Consider the following 16,201-nt stretch of genomic DNA (forward strand, 5'->3'; position numbering starts at 1 on the left):
CTCTGCTTTAAACATACTTAATGACTCAGATTCCACAGCCCTCTGGGGTAGAGAATTCCAAAGATTCACAACCCTCTGAGAAAAGAAATTTCTCCTCATCTCTGTCCTAAGTGGCTTCCCCCTTATTTTGAAATTGTGTCCCCTGTTTCTAGACTCTCCAACCAGGGGAAACATCTTATCTGCATCTACCCTGTCTATCTCTTTAAAACTCTTCAAAACTCTAGAGAATACAGGCCCAGTTTCTGCAATCTCTCTTCATAGGGCAGTCTCGCCATCCCGGGAACAAGTCTGGTGAACCTTCATTGCACTCCCTCTATGGCAATAATATCCTTCCGAAGGTAAAGGGACCAAAACTGCACACAGTACTCCAGGTGCAGTCTAACCAAGGTTCTATACAATTGAAGTGAGACTTCATTACTCCTGTACTCAAATCCTCTTGTGATAAAGGCTAACATACCATTAGCCTTCCTAATTAATTGCTGCACCTGCATGGTAGCTTTCAGTGACTTATTGGCAAGGGCACCCAGGTCCCTTTGTACATCTACACTTTCTAATCTCTTACCATTTAAGAAATACTCTACACGTCTGTTCCTCCTACCAAAGTGGATAACCTCACAGGAGGCCATTAGGGCCATCGAGCCAATGCCAGCTCTCCGTGGAGCAATCCAGTCAGTCCCACCCCCCAATCGATACCCCGTAGCCCTGCAAGTTTATTTCCTTCAAGTGCCCATCCAATGTCCTTTTGAAATAATTGATCGTCTCTGCTTCCACCATCCTCGTGGGCAGTGAGTTCCAGCTCATTACCACTCACTGCGTAAAAAAGCTCTTCCTTACATTCCCCCTGCATCTCTTGCCCAAAACCTTCAATCTGTGTCCCATTTTCCTTGTACCATCAGCAATGGGAACAGTTTTTCTTTGTCTCACTTATCTAAGCCTGTCATAATCTTGTAAACCTCTATCAAATCTCCCCTCAATCTCCTTTGCTCCAGGGAGAACAAGCCCAGCTCTTCCAACCTAACCTTGTAACCCATCCCTGGAACCATTCTGGTAAATCTCCTCTGAACCTTCTAAAGGACCCTCACATCCTTCTTAAAATGTGGTGACCAGAACTTGATGCAGTGGGGACCTAACCAGACCTTTAAAAGATTTATGAAGAATTTGGGGGGAAAAAGTTGTCCTTAAGGTTTCTATTTTAAAACAATTCACACTTTTTTTTTTTTTGAAAAGCACCAAGATAATATGATAAATAGTACATTAGTCTGTCCCAGTAATCGGTAAACAGTTCACACCCATTGTGTTGGAAGGTTGCTGGTCCCAGGCACTTGAGACCGGAATTGTCTGGAATAGGACCTCCTCTCAGGTTATGAACACAGGGAGACACACACGGTTAGTCACCTTTTTTTTAAACAACAGGAAGCTGCAAGGGCATTCAGCTCCAGCAAAGGTGGTGAGAATATGGGACAGAAGTTACAAGTGATTTATTTTATGGCAAGCAAGACAGCCCATTGATGTGGGGAAGCAAAGTATGTTTGTCATTTTTGTATTATTCATTAATACATTCTGAATTAAGTGTGTCCAATTATAACTATTGCTCCTTATGTTCACTTACTGTCTGTGAAGTAAGGCAGCTTTACAATTCATATCTGGTCTTGCTTCACCAAATGTTTTCTCAGTCTGCCTTTACAAAAAAAAGGGAGAAACAACACAGGAGAGTAGGTATGGAAGACATTAGATCCAGTTTGTCTGTCAAAGGGGTAGTGTCATCGAATTGCCTGAGTTACACGAGCCGATAGACAGTAGGTATTGCACAGTGTGAGTCAATCCTGACATATAAGGGTTTTTTTTTCACCAGGTGAAATGCATTAAAATTAACTTTGATCTCCCTCACAAAGTCCATTACAAGTGTTCCTTGAAATGTGAAGTCAAATAAATTAAACTGATTGATACCTGGGGACTCGCCGATAGACCCCAGACGAGCGCAGTATTGGAGGCATGCTGTGTTTGTGAGTGGTCATGTCCACTGAAATTTCTTGGCAGAGGCCGTGCTCTGGGATTGGGGTGCAGAAAGAGACCTGTAGCTGTACTACTAGCCGCCAGCATTGAAGTCCAAAGATTGTTCAGGAAGGGGAGGGATAAGAAAAAAACGTGCCACATGCTTCTTGTATCTTTTGTGTGGGGACATGCCAGCCTCTAAAACGCACCTTGAGCAAATTTTCCAGTCCATGGCACGACCCAATGTAAGCCCCGCTGCCCCCTTTCAGGTGCCAGACAGACGCATCAGAGGTGAAGTCAGCCAGGAAATTCCCTCTTCTCTGCATCTCCCCCTCCCCTCCGCCGTGGTCCTCGTCCCAGTGTCAACTGAACCTGCGTCTACTTCAGGCATAGAGCCAACCTCACCCATTGTCGAAACCTATGGGCAAGAGTCCTAAAGTTTTCTTAGGAATCTACCTATAATCTTAAACATCATTTGGAATCTGCTTTTAAATTCGACTCCGTACTCCCAGGCTGCTGCTACTACTTACGTATTAACAATAATGAAAGATCACTAACCTGAAACGTTAACTCTGCTTCTCTCTCCACAGATGCTGCCAGATCTGCTGAGTATTTCCAGCATTTCTTGTTTTTATTTAAGATTTCCAGCATCTGCAGTATTTTGCTTTTATAACAAAACCAGATCTGATCTGGAGTAGGCGCACAATATTCAGCAAGTATGAACCCACTATATAGGCTCAGGTGCATAGTGGTCACTTGGGCACAGAACTAGAGGGTGACTATCACATCTTACCGCCCTGAAGGGATTCACAGGTTGAGAAGACTGGGAAGAAAGCATTTCAGGGGTAAAAGGAAAGAGTCCCACCAATTTCTTATTAAAGTCACCAAAATGCAAATCCTGCCCATTGTAGTGACCTTCTAAATTTATGTAGAAAATCTTCTCGCTAGTCTGTTTCTAAGGAAGTGGAATAAAATTATCAGAGTGTAGTTAAACCTGATGCTGCTTGTTGCCTAATGCATGTAGCTCACATGTTTTGCATTTGTGTGGCATATTATATGGGAGCTTTTAAGGTGAACTGTCTGACTGAAACAGGCCATGCACTGTATACAAATAGCAATGGCTCGATCCAAATTCATTCATCCATTCTTTCTTTATCTTTCTCTCCTCGCTCCCTCATCTCTCCTTTCTCTTGTTCCATTTCCTCTCGTATGGATTTGCAATCGATGAGAACTAGTCCATGTAATTGGTTTAAAGATTCAGTAAGTGAATCTTAGAGTTGTAAATGTGCATTATCTGCACAAACCTGGATTACCACATCCCTGCACATTTAAAAGAATGGTACATTCAATCAACCCTGCCTCGGGGATTTTAAAAAGTTAAATATAAAGGAGAAAACCATTCTCAGCAGAATTGAAATCTCTACATCTTCCAAAGTGTCCCTATGTTTTTTGGCAGTGTGTGTGATACTGGAGGAGGTTTAGGTGGTGGCGCTGAGCATGTTCCAAGTTGCTGGCTTTTCCATGTTGTGCTTAGGAAAAGGTGAGGCCTTTGCAGACCACTGGATATCCAGGGTAGTCACTGACTGAACATATTGTAGTTCCACTTTTCCATTTAACCCCTTAATTATGTGTTCTGTGCAGTTTTGTATGAAGACCAGCAGGAATATTTGAGTTGAATATTTTTAAGGCAGAGGTAGATAAATTCTTGATAAGCAAGGGGGTGGAAGGTTATCGGGGGTAGGTGGAAATGTTGAGTAATCAGTTCAGCCATGAACTTATTGAATGGCAGAGCAGGCTCGAGGGATCGAGTGGCCTACTCCTGCTCCGAATTCATATGTTCGTATAATTTGTGTTTTAAACTTAATACTCGGGATGTGGGAGTCACTGGCAAGGCCAGCCTTTATTGCCCATCTCTAGCAGCCTTTGACAAGGTGGTAGTGAGCCACATTCTTGAATTATTGCAGTCTGTGTGGTGAAAGTACTCCCACAGTGCTATTTGGTAGGGAGTTCCATGATTTTGACCCATTGACAATTAAGGAATGGCACTACATGATCAGGTCAGGATTGTGTGTGACATGTAGGTGATGTTTCCATGCGTCTGCTGTCCTTGTCCTTCTAGGTGGTGAATGTTGTGGGTTTGGGAGAAAAAATCCTTTGCAATGTATTGCACTTTGCAGGGTCCACATGCTGTGAATGTGAAGGCCTTGCTGCAGAGCTTTGTTCATCCACAATGTGTCCATTAGGCTGGAAACCATCATCCTGAGATTAACCAGCTTTTTAAATCTTTCCTTCTGTTTCAGGAGCGGAACCTGGACTGGTTTCCACGTATGCGTGCCATGTCACTGGTTAGCAGTGATGCTGAAGGAGAGCAAAATGAGTTGAGAAATCTGCAGGAGAAGCTGGAGTCTACAATGAAGTTGGTTACAAACTTATCTGGCCAACTGTCGGAACTGAAGGAACAGGTAAACAATAACTGCAAAATTCTCAGCAGTAAATATCATACTAACAAGAATTGTGAAATATGTGATAGCTGGGGGGGAAGCTGCTGAGACCAAGTCTGGAAAGAACCAGTGAATGGATTGTTTATTCGAATAAGTATTGGTGTCTGTTTGCTTGTAGTCACACGACTATGAATCACAAAGCACAGAAAAAGGCCATTTGGCCCATTGTATATGTGCCAGCTCTTTGAAGGAGCTATCCAATTAGTCCTAATCCCCTGCACTTTCCTGCTATCCCTGCAAGTTTTTCCCCATCATGTATTTATCCAATTCCCTTTTGAAAAGTATCACCGAATCTTCTTCCACCAGCCTTTCTCCTTTTTCATCTCCCTTCTGTTTTTTTGTAGTTTCCTTAAACCTGTTTCCTCTGGTTACTATTATTCCAGCCAGTGAAGTTAGTTTCTCCTTATTTAGTCTATCAAAACCCTTCCTAATGTTGAACGCCTCCAACAAATCTCCCCTTGACCATCTTTGCTCCAAAGGGGAACAATACCAAGTTTCCACGTCTCTCCACTCTAGTAAATGCACCCTGTCCGAGCTCTTGAAATGATTCCTAAAGTTTCCTCCTTTAAATCCTCCTTTACTAATGTCCTAAATAGTCTAATTGAAAACTGAAAATTGTCTTCTAAACTGCATTCTCAATGGGACAGCAGCTGTTCGGGCAGTGTTTGGGTGGGTCTCTCTCTCTCAAATAGGGCTTTATCTAAAATTGTGTGCATACATTTTTCAACAGGAGCTGTAGATGTTTTATAGCTGTCCAACTTTGAAAATGTGGCAATATTTTGTGCCTTTCACATCCTCGGGGTATTATCAAGTGCTTCACATCTACTTTTGAAGTTTTAATCTTGTTACTAGCCAATCACAGTAGTTAATTTGCACAGATGGGATGAATGACTCTATTCCCAGGGATAAATGGTGACCAGGTCACCAGGGCACCTCCCTGCTCTTCTTCGAATAGTGCACAGGGGTCTTTTATATCCACCTAAACAGGCAGGTGAGGCCTGAGCTTAACATCTCATCTGAAAGATGACATATCTCGCAATGCAGCACTTCCTCAGCACTAGACCAAAGTCTCAGCCCAAATTATGTGTTCAAATTCTGCAGTGGGCTTTGAACCAATGACCTTTTGACCCAAAAGCAAGAGCCAAACTGATACTGAGCTACGAAGGGCTGAATATGTTTTCCCCAGCAATTGCTAGACCAAGGAAGGCAGAAACTCGGCTGACAGAAATTTCAATCCATCAAAGACATATAACACCGAGATTCACTTCAAGTTCACGTCGGTAATCGTACAGTTTAGCACTGTTGCTCCTGTGGTATCTAACGTGGGGATCACTTTCATATAAGTAATTTCTGTTGTGGTAACTCTGTTCAGTTTCTTCTTTTCCTTTAATATGTATAAAACAAAATCCACTTGAGGAAAAAGGAAGTATCTTCAAAGTGTCAGTCTTCACCAGGCTAAAAATGACTCTGTGCTTTCTTTCACCTGCTACATAATCCAGAAAAAACCAAGACATGTTGTATTTCATGTGACCCATTAATGGGGACAGACATGCAGATCAGTTCCCTTTATTTTCCACCCAGACATACTTCCCTAAAAGTAATTTTACTTTCATTGTGTGTCTGGTATTAATCCTTTGAAACTTTGCATCCTACTTCTACCTCCAAAGCCTAGCAATGTTGCACTGAAAGTACAGTGTAGTATTAGTTGAATGGGGAGAAATAAACTTTAAAATTATAATTACCCACTTTTTAAAAAAAACTGCATTTGATTGCTGACCATTTGGTGCTTCTTCTAATGCAACAGTGAATATCACTAAATGATGTCCTGTTGTTAAAGTTTTCTCCATTTGCTTTCACAAGACCTGTCCAAATGCTACCCCTCCCCTAACTGTGTATTGATGTCAGAATTCCCTGCCATTGTCTTTCTGTCCTGTCACCAGCAGCAGTATCTCGCTGTTCTTGTGCACGAGGAGAAAGTTATTCTTTTCCATTCAATTTATGTTATGAGCTGCCCCATCAGGAACAGCCACGTGGCTTCTCAATGGCTACCCAATGGGTCCTGGCCAACATAGAGAGAAGTACGTTTGAGGCGTTGCAAAGGGAATGTAAACAGTTTAGGTACCAGACTGAAAAAGCAGACCTTAAGGTTGGCAATCTCCAGATTGCTACCCGTGTCACAGACTAGACAAGTTTTTTTTTTATTCGTTCATGGGATGTGGACATCGCTGGCTAGGCCAGCATTTATTGCCCATCCCTAATTGCCCTAGAGACGATGGTGGTGAGCTGCCTGTTTAAACTGCTGCAGTCCTTGGGGTGCAGGTACACCCACAGTGCTGTTCGGAAGGGAGTTCCAGGATTTTGACCCTGCAACAGTGAAGAAACAGTGGATGTAGTTCCAGGTCAGAATGGTGTATGGCTTGGAGAGGAACTTGCAGGTGGTGGTGTTCCCAAGCATCTGCTGCCCTTGTCCTTCTAGGTGGTAGAGGTCACTGGTTTGGAAGGTACTGTCAAAGGAGCCTTGGTGAGTTCCTGCAATGCATCTTGTAGATGGTACACACTGCTGCCACTGTGCATCAGTGGTAAAGGGAGTGAATGTTAAAGGTGGTGGATGGAGGTGCCAATCAAGCGGGCTGCTTTGTCCTGGATGGTGTCGAGCTTCTTGAGTGGTGTTGGAGCTGCACCCATCCAGGCAAGTGGAGAGTATTCCATCACACTCCTGACTTGTGCCTTGTAGATGGTGGACAGGCTTTGGGGATTCAGGAGGTGAACTACCCACCGCAGAATTCTCAGCCTTTGACCTGCTCTTGTAGCCACAGCATTTATGTGGCTGCTCCAGTTAAGCTTCTGGTCAATGGTAACCCACAGAATGTTGATAGTGGGGGATTCAGCGATGGTAATGCCATTGAACATCAAGGGTCAATGCTTAGATTCTCTCTTGGTGGAGATGGTCATTTTCTGGCACTTGTGTGGTGCGAATGTTACTTGCCACTTATCAGCCCAAGCCTGGATGTTGTCCAGGTCTTGCTGCTTCTGGATACGGACTGCTTAAGTATGTGAGGAGTCGCGAATGGTGCTGAACATTGTGCAATTATCAGCGAACATTGCCACTTCTGACCTTATGATTGTGGGGCCCAGGACACTAGCCTGAAGAACTCCTGCAGTGATGTTTTGGGACTGAGATGATTGACCTCCAACAACCACAACCATCTTCTTTTGTGCTAGCTATGACTCCAACAAGTGGAGGGTATTCCCCCTGATTCCCATTGACTACAGTTTTGCTAGAACTCCCTGATGCCATACTCTGTCAAATGCTGCCTTGATCTCAAGGGCAGTCACTCTCACCTCACCTCTGGAGTTCAGCTCTTTTATCCATGTTTGGACAAAGATTGTAATGAGGTCAGGAGCTGAGTGGCCCTGGCAGAACCCAAACTGAGCGTCAATGAGCAAGTTATTGCTGAATAAGTGCCACTTGATAGCAGTGTCGATGACCCCTTCCATCACTTTGCTGATGATCAAAAGTAGACTGTTAGAGCGGTAATTGGCCGGGTTGGATTTGTCCAGCTTTTTGTGCACAGGACGTACTTGGGCAATTTTCCAAATTGCCGGGTAGATGCCAGTGTTGTAGCTGTACTGGAACAGCTTGGCTAGGGGAGTGGCGACTTCTGGAGCAAAAGTCTTCAGTACTATTTCCGGAATGTTGTCAGGACCCATAGCCTTTGCAGTATCCAGTGAATGGAATTGGCTGAAGACTGGCATCTGTGATCATGGGGACCTCAGGAGGAGGCCGAGATAGATCATCCACTCAGCACTTCTGGCTGAAGATTGATGCAAATGCTTCAGCCTTGTCTTTTGCACTGATGTACTGGGCTCCCCCATCATTGAGGATGGGGATATTTGTGGAGCCACCTCCTCCAGTTAGTTGTTTAATTGTCCACCACCATTCATGACTGGATGTGGCAGGACTGCAGAGCTTAGATCTGATCTGTTGGTTGGCTGCGTCTGCTGTTTGGCCTGCAAGTAGTCCTGTGTTGTCTTCATCAAGCTGATGCCTCATTTTGAGGTATGCCTGGTGCTGCTCCTGGCATGCTCTCCTGCACTCTTCATTGAACCAAGGTTGGTCCCCTGTCTTGATAGTAATGGTAGAGTGGGGATATGCTGGGCCATGAGGTTACAGATTGTGGTTGAATACAATTCTGCTGCTGCTGATGGCCCACAGCGCTTCACGGATGCCCAATTTTGAGTTGCTAGATCTGTTCAAAACCAACCCTTTTTAGCACGGTGGTAGTGCCGCACAACACGATGGTGGGTATCCTCAGTGTGAAGATGGGACAAATCTCCACAAGGACCGTGTAGTCGTCACTCCTACCAATACTCTCATAGACATATGCATCTACGACAGGTAGATTGGTGAGAATGAGGTCAAGTAGATGTTTCCCTCTTGTTGGCAACCTCACTACCTGTCTAGCAGCGATGTCTTTTAGGACTCAGTCAGCTCGGGCAGTAGTGGTGCTACTGAGCCACTCTTGGTGATGGAAATTGAAGTCCCCCACCAAGAGTACATTCTGTGCCCTTGCTACCCTGAGTGTTTCTTCCAATTGGTGTTCAACATGGAGAAGCACTGATTCATCAGTCGAGGGGGAGGGCGGTAGGTGATAATCAGCAGGTGGTTTCCTTGCCCATGTTTGATCTGATGCCGTGAGACTTCATGGGGTCCAGAGTCAATGTTGAGGACTCCCAAGGCAACTCCCTCCTGACTGTATACCTCTGTCCCGCCACTTCTGGTGGGTCTGTCCTGCCGATGGGACAGGACATACACAGGGATGGTGATGGTGTCGGGGGAAGCGGTGGTGTAGTGGTAATGTCACCGGACTAGTAATCCAGAGGTCTAAGCTAATGCTCTGAGGACATGGGTTCGAATATACCACAGCAGATGGTTAAATTTGAATTCAGTTAATAAATCTGGAATTAAAAGCTAGTCTAATGGTGACCATGAAACCATTGTCGATTGTTGTAAAAACCCATCTGGTTCACTCATATCCTTTAGGGAAGGAAATCTGCTGTCCTTGCCTGGTGTGGTCTGTATATAATTCCAAACCAACAGCAATGTAGTTGACTCTTAATTGCCCCCTGAATTATCCTAGCAAGCGACTCAATTGTATCAAACACTACAAAGTGTTAAAAAAAAAAGTTAAGGAATGGATGATCAACACATGACTCAGAACTTGGCCATGAGGGATGGGTTAACGTTCTTGGGGCATTGTTGTGATTTCCAGAACTAGAGCAGCCCTTACCAAAGGGACTATCTTTACATAAATGGAAACAGCACCAGCGTCTTTCCAGAAAGTGTCTGGGGAAGGATTAATCTAATGTGGTAGCAGGGTGTGGAAAGTCTAGGAAACTAGACAGGGAGAACAGGATTAATGAAACTGTTGGAATAGAATCAGAAGAGTCAGCTAAATTAATTAGTGAGAGAATATTATCAGAGGATAAAGGGAACGGAAAAGAGAGATGTGCAAAATCTGTTGTCAAAGAAAGAAGGCGTTTAACACAGAAATGAAATAAAATCAGGAAAATGAATGTTCCAAAAAAAACTTGAGACAAAATTGAGTGATATGTATGTGAAAGCACAAAGCATCCAAAACAAATTGGAGAGTTAGAAGTATATGATGTTGGAGGGAAATAATGTAGTAACAAAGGCATGGCTTAGATTTGGACACAATTGAGAAATTAATAGTCTCTGATAACAGGAGATATTGAAGGGAGAGAAAGGGAGAGGTGCGGTGGCTATGCTTATGAAGGATCTCATCATTACATTAGAATGTAAGAATGTCCTGGAGTTTGCATTAAGAGTGAATTGGATAGGCCCGATTGAGGGCCGTCCCCACTTCCCCAACCACCCCCAGGACCCGAGATGCCCCCTTCCCTCCCCTACACCACCACCCTTGCCTCGTCAGAACATGACCGATCACACCCTTGAGGCAAACCAAACTTACCTGTAGTCCTGGCTCCATGTCCTCGGCTAGGCTCCAGTCCCAGCAGTGGCACCCTCTCCCGGTGGCGCTGCTGGCCCAATTGGCCAGCAGCTCAATGAGGTGGGACTTACTCCCTCAAGCGGGTGGAAGTCCCGCCTCAGAACAATTAAAGCCCGGGGACCCATAAAATGCGGGTTGGATCCCTGGGCCGGGTGGAAACGGGATCGCCACCGACTTTCGTGTCGGTGGTTAGCTCCCGTCCGTCCATGTAAAATCCAGCCCCTAGTTCTAGATTCTCCCACAAGGGAAACATCGTTTCCACATCCACCCTCTCAGGACCCCTCAGGATCTTATATGTTTCAATCAAGTCACCTCTTACTCTTCTAAATTCCAGCGGATACAAGCCCAGCCTGTCCAATCTTTCCTTAAAAGACAGCCCGCCCAGTCCTCTATTAGTCTAGTGAACCTTCTCTGAACTGCTTCCAATGCATTTACATCCTTTCTTAAATAAGGAGACCAATACTGTACACAATACTCCAGATGTGGTCTCACCAATGCCCTGTATAGCTGAAGCATAACCTCCCTACTTTGTATTCAATTCTCCTCGCGATAAACGATGACATTACGTGCTGTACCTGCATACTAACCTTTTGTAATTCATGCACTAGGACACCTAGATCCCTCTGCATCTCAGAGCTCTGCAGTCTCTCTCCATTTAGATAATGTGCTTATTTTTTATTCTTCCTGCCAAAATGAACAATTTCACATTTTTCCACATTATACTCCATTTGCCAGGTCTTTGCCCACTCTCTTAACCTATCCTGAAATAAAGGTAATCCATGTGGTCAAAGTCAGAAATTCATGCAGTACTGCATCCTAGATCAGTATGTTTCTAGTCCATCGAGAAAGAAGCATCACTTGATGTCATTTAAGGAAATGAGGTGTGGAAAATAACTGATGTGGGAGTATGAGAACTTTAGGGAAATAGTGAGCAGGTTCAACTTAACAATAGAGAAGGATGAGTCAAAAATAAAGGTGGCACACTGGAAAAAGGTTAAGTTCAGTGAGATAAAGAGGGACCTGGCCCAAATTAACTGGCCAGAGAAGTTAGCAAACAAGTCACCATTTCAACAATGGGAAATTGTCAAATATGAAATGCATAGACACACAAATTCTTACATATATAGGAAAAAGAAGGTACATTAAAGAATGGAATTCCATGGATCAATAGAGAAGTTAAAACTAAGCTGAAACTTGAAAGGGAGGCATAGTAACATAAATTTACAACTAACACTACTAAAGAAAACCAAGAGGAACATAGAAAGAGTAGTCAGGGGCGAAAAGTGAACTAAAAGTAAACTGAAAAAAACAAAAGTGAACATGAAAAGGGCTAGATAAAAGATAATGTTTAAGGAAATAGTTTTTATAAATAAATGAAAAGTAAAAGAATAACTAGAGCTTGTAGAATCTCTTGGGGATGAAGCAGCAAAATTAATTGTTGAGGATGAAGGTATGTTGGAAATGTTCAAGAAATATTTAGCATCAGTTTTTACAAATGATGGTGAAAATGAGAATGTAGATCTACTCGGGGAAGATATGGACCAATTGTCAGAAATAACTTCAAAAGGAATTGGTTATGAGAAAATTCGCAGGGCTGAAAGTGGTTAAGTCACCAGGTTCTGATGGCAGCTAGAAGAAGTGAGAGAGGAGAAGATCGAGGCTTGGGCCACAATTTTTAAATCTCATTAACTGTGCAAGTTGGTGCTGTGGGATTGTAAACCTTCAGTGTAAAAAATAGAATAAATTGGCAAACCATGGATCAGATAGTCATTTATGGGCAAACTTTCAAAATCCATAATTTAAAATGAAATTAGTATTTAGAAATGTAAGTAAATCAAGAACATCCAGCTTGGATTTGTTAAAGGCAAGTCATACCTGACAAAAATAAAAACAAGAAATGCTGGAACCACTCAGCAGATCTGGCAGCATCTGTGAAAAGAGAAGCAGAGTTAACGTTTCGGGTCAGTGACCCTTCATCGAAACTGACAAATATTAGAAAAGTCACAGGTTATAAGCAAGTGAGGTGGGGGTGGGCAAGAGATAAGAAAGGAGGTCTAGATTGGACCAGGCCACATAGCTGACCAAAAGGTCACGGAGCAAAGGCAAACAATATGTTCATGGTGTGTTGAAAGACAAAGCATTAGTACAGATTAGGTATTAATACACTGAATATTGAACAGCAGCAAGTGCAAACCTAAAAAAAAAACAGTGGGTAAGCAAACTGAACAAACTAAGATGAAATGAAATAAATGCAAAAAAAAAAAGATTGTAAAAAATGTAAAAAAGAATGTAAAAGAAAAAAGGAAAAAAAAAAACTAAAAATGAAAGTAAAATGGGGGGCTGTCATGCTCTGAAATGATTGAACTCAATGTTCAGTCTGGCAGGCTGTAGTGTGCCTAATCGGTAGATGAGATGCTGTTCCTCGAGCTTGCGTTGATGTTCACTGGAACACTGCAGCAATCCCAGGACAGAGATGTGAGCAGGGGGGAGTGTTGAAATGGCAAGGAACCAGAAGCTCGGGGTCTTGCTTGCGGATTGAGCGGAGATATTCCGCAAAACGGTCACCCAGTCTGCGCTTAGTCTCCCCAATGTAGAGGAGACCACACTGTGAACAGCGAATACAGTATACTACATTGAAAGAAGTACAAGTAAATCGCTGCTTCACCTGAAAGGAGTGTTTGGGGCCTGGGATAGTGAGGAGAGAGGAGGTAAATGGGCAGGTATTACACTTCCTGCGATTGCAGGGGAAGGTGCCATGGGATGGGGACGAGGTGGTCGGGGTAATGGAGGAGTGGACCAGGGTGTCGCGGAGGGAACGATCCCTTCGGAATGCTGACAGGGGAAGGTGCGACTGGTAGTGGCATCACGCTGGAGGTGGCGAAAATGGTGAAGGATGATCCTTTGGATATGGAGGCTGATGGGGTGAAAAGTGAGGACAAGGGGAACCCTGTCACGGTTCTGGGAGGGAGGGGAAGGGTTGAGGGTAGAGGTGCGGGGAATGGGTCGGACACGGTTGAGGGCCCTGTCAACCACAGTGGGGGGAAATCCTCGGTTGAGGAAAAAGGAGGTCATATCAGAAGCATCATCAGAGCAGATGCGTCGGAGACGGAGAAACTGGGAGAATGGAATGGAGTCCTTACAGAAGGTAGGGTGTGAAGAAGTGTAGTCGAGGTAGCTGTGGGAGTCATAAAAAGAGTTTTTATTGAAGAGGTGGCCATTTTGACCCTGCAGCTTAGGAGTATGTAGGAAGAGGGTACGGGTGACCGCCAGACAATCCACAAGAAACCAGTAGTGCAGGAGACCCCTGAATGCTTTTCACTGTCCAACAACTATTCGGTTCTGATTACTGAGGAAAGTGATGGTTCATCTGGGGAGAGCAGCCGAGCCAAGGCCATGGCACCACGGATGGTTCAGCTCCATGTGGGTGCAAGGAAGACTGAAAGAGTGATAGTGATAAGAGATTCAGTAGTCAGGGGGACAGACAGGTGTTTTTGTGGCCGCAGACATGAATCCAGGATGGTATGTTACCTCCCTGGTGCTAGGGTCAAGGATGTCACCGAACAGCTGCAGAGCACCCTGAGGGGGGAGGATGAACAGCCAGCAGTCATGGTCCACATCGGTACCAGTGACATAGTCAGGAAGAGGGATGTGGTCCTGCAGAAAGTGTTTAGTGAGCTAGTTAAGAAACTCGCAAGCAGGATCTCAAAAGTAGTAATCTCCGGATTACTCCCAGTTCCACGCGTAAGTGAGAATAGAAATAGGATAGTGCAGATGAACGTGTGGCTGGAAAGATGGTGCGGGAGGGAGGGCTTTAGATTCCTGGGATACTAGGACCAGTTCTGGAGAAGGCGGGACCTGTACAGGCCGGATGGGTTGCATCTGAACAAAGCTGGGACAAATTTCCTTGTGGGGTGTTTTGCTGGTGTTATTGGGAAGGGTTTAAGCTAACTTGGCAGGTGTGTGGGAACCAGGAGGAAATTTCAGGGAGGAATACCAAGGTGCACAGAATACTGGGAGAGATAGATAGCACTAGAGTAGGGAATAGTTAGTAATCAGGTGGGGTCAGGGTAAGGAAGAAAGTAATGAAGTCTAAATCAGGGTTAATGTACATGTATGTGAATGCACAAAGTGTTGCTAATAAGATTGGTGAGTTACAGGCACAGATTGATGTGGAAATATGATGTGGCTGTAACAGAGACTTGGCTCAAAGAAGGGCAGGTCTGGGTGTTCAATATTCCTGGATACAAGGTGTTCAAGAAAGATAGGAAAGGGAAAGGGGTGGCAGTATTGATTTAAGGAGAGCATTGCAGTGCTGGAAAAAAAGGAGGGGTTGAGGACAGAGCCTATTTGGCTAGAGCGAAGGAACAAAAGGTTGCAGATACCTTCATTGGTGTTGTCTATAGGCCACCAACTAGTGGGAAGGATGTAGAGGAACAAATTTGCAAGGAAATTACAGACATGCAAAAATTATAGGGATAGTTATAATGGGGGACATTAATTATCCAAATATAGACTGGGATAGTACTAGTGTCAAGGGCAGTGAGGGACAAGAGTTCCTAGAGTGTGTTCAGGAAAATTTTCTACAGCAGTATGTTTCCAGTCCAACAAGAAAGGAGGCACTGCTGGACCTGGTTCTTGGGAATGAGGTGGGCCAAGTGGATGAAGTGTCAGTAGGAGAACATTTAAGGGACAGTGATCATTGTATCATAAGATTTAAATAACTCTAGAAAAGGACAAAGAACGATCCAGAGTAAGATTAACTGGGGCAAGGCCAACTACAATGGAGTAAGAACGGATCTGGGACAAATAAATTGGAGTCAAAGGTTGGCAGGAAAAACGGTAGCTGAGCAATGAGCTACCTTCAAATAAGAGATAGTTCAGGCACAGTCAAGATGTATTCTCCTGAAGGGGAAAGGTAGGGTAAACAAATACAGAGCTCCCTGGATGACCCAAGAGATAGAGATTAAGGTAAAGAAGAAAAAGTGTGCTTATGACAGATACCAGCTGGAAAATACAATGGGGAACCAGTCTGAATATAGAAGGTTCAGAGGGGAAGTGAAAAATCAAATAAGAGAAGCAAAGAGAGAGTATGAAAAGAGACTGGCGGTTAACGTGAAAGGGAATTTCAAAGTTTTCTATAGACATCTAAATAGTAGAAAGATGGAAAAGGAGGAGTGGGGCCGATTAGAGACCAAAAGGGGATTTGCACATGGAGGCAGAGGACATAGCTGAGGTATTGAATGAATACTTTGCATCTCTCTTTACTAAGGAAGAAGATGCAACCCAGGCAATGGTGAAAGAGGAGGGAATTCAGACACTAGAAGGGTTTAAAATTGATGAGGAGGTATTGGATAGGCTGTCTGCACTTAAAGTGGATAAAGAACCAAGACCAGATGAGATCCATCCAAGGATACTGAGGGAAGTGAAAGTGGAAATTGCAGAGGCACTGGCAATAATTTTTCAGTCTTCCTTAGACTCAGGGGTGGTGACAGAGGACTGGAGAATTGCAAATGTTACACTCTTGTTCAAAAAAGTGTGTAAAGGTAAGTCCAGCAACTACAGGCCAGTCAGTTTAACTTAGGTGGTGGGGAAAAGTCTAGAAAGAATAATTCGGGACAAAATTAATAGTCACATGGACAAATTTGGGTTAATTAAAAAAAGCATGGATTTCTTAAG

General features: G+C 44.0%; 1 protein-coding gene across 5 annotated transcripts in view; it reads left to right on the forward strand.

Moving 5' to 3' along the window:
- Positions 1 to 16,201, forward strand: part of itpr1b (inositol 1,4,5-trisphosphate receptor, type 1b) — a 556,093-nt gene that overhangs the window by 519,266 nt on the left and 20,626 nt on the right. For all 5 annotated transcript variants that reach the window (XR_010976943.1, XM_068051457.1, XM_068051458.1 and 2 more), the window contains one exon: positions 4,293 to 4,454. Coding sequence is in view for 4 of the 5 variants with exons in the window: in XM_068051457.1 (XP_067907558.1) it covers positions 4,293 to 4,454 (162 nt within the window). In the remaining variant the exon portion in view is untranslated. The remainder of the gene's footprint in view (positions 1 to 4,292; positions 4,455 to 16,201) is intronic.

Source organism: Heterodontus francisci, chromosome 19 (genome assembly GCF_036365525.1).
Source record: "Heterodontus francisci isolate sHetFra1 chromosome 19, sHetFra1.hap1, whole genome shotgun sequence".
NCBI classification, from domain to species: domain Eukaryota; kingdom Metazoa; phylum Chordata; class Chondrichthyes; order Heterodontiformes; family Heterodontidae; genus Heterodontus; species Heterodontus francisci.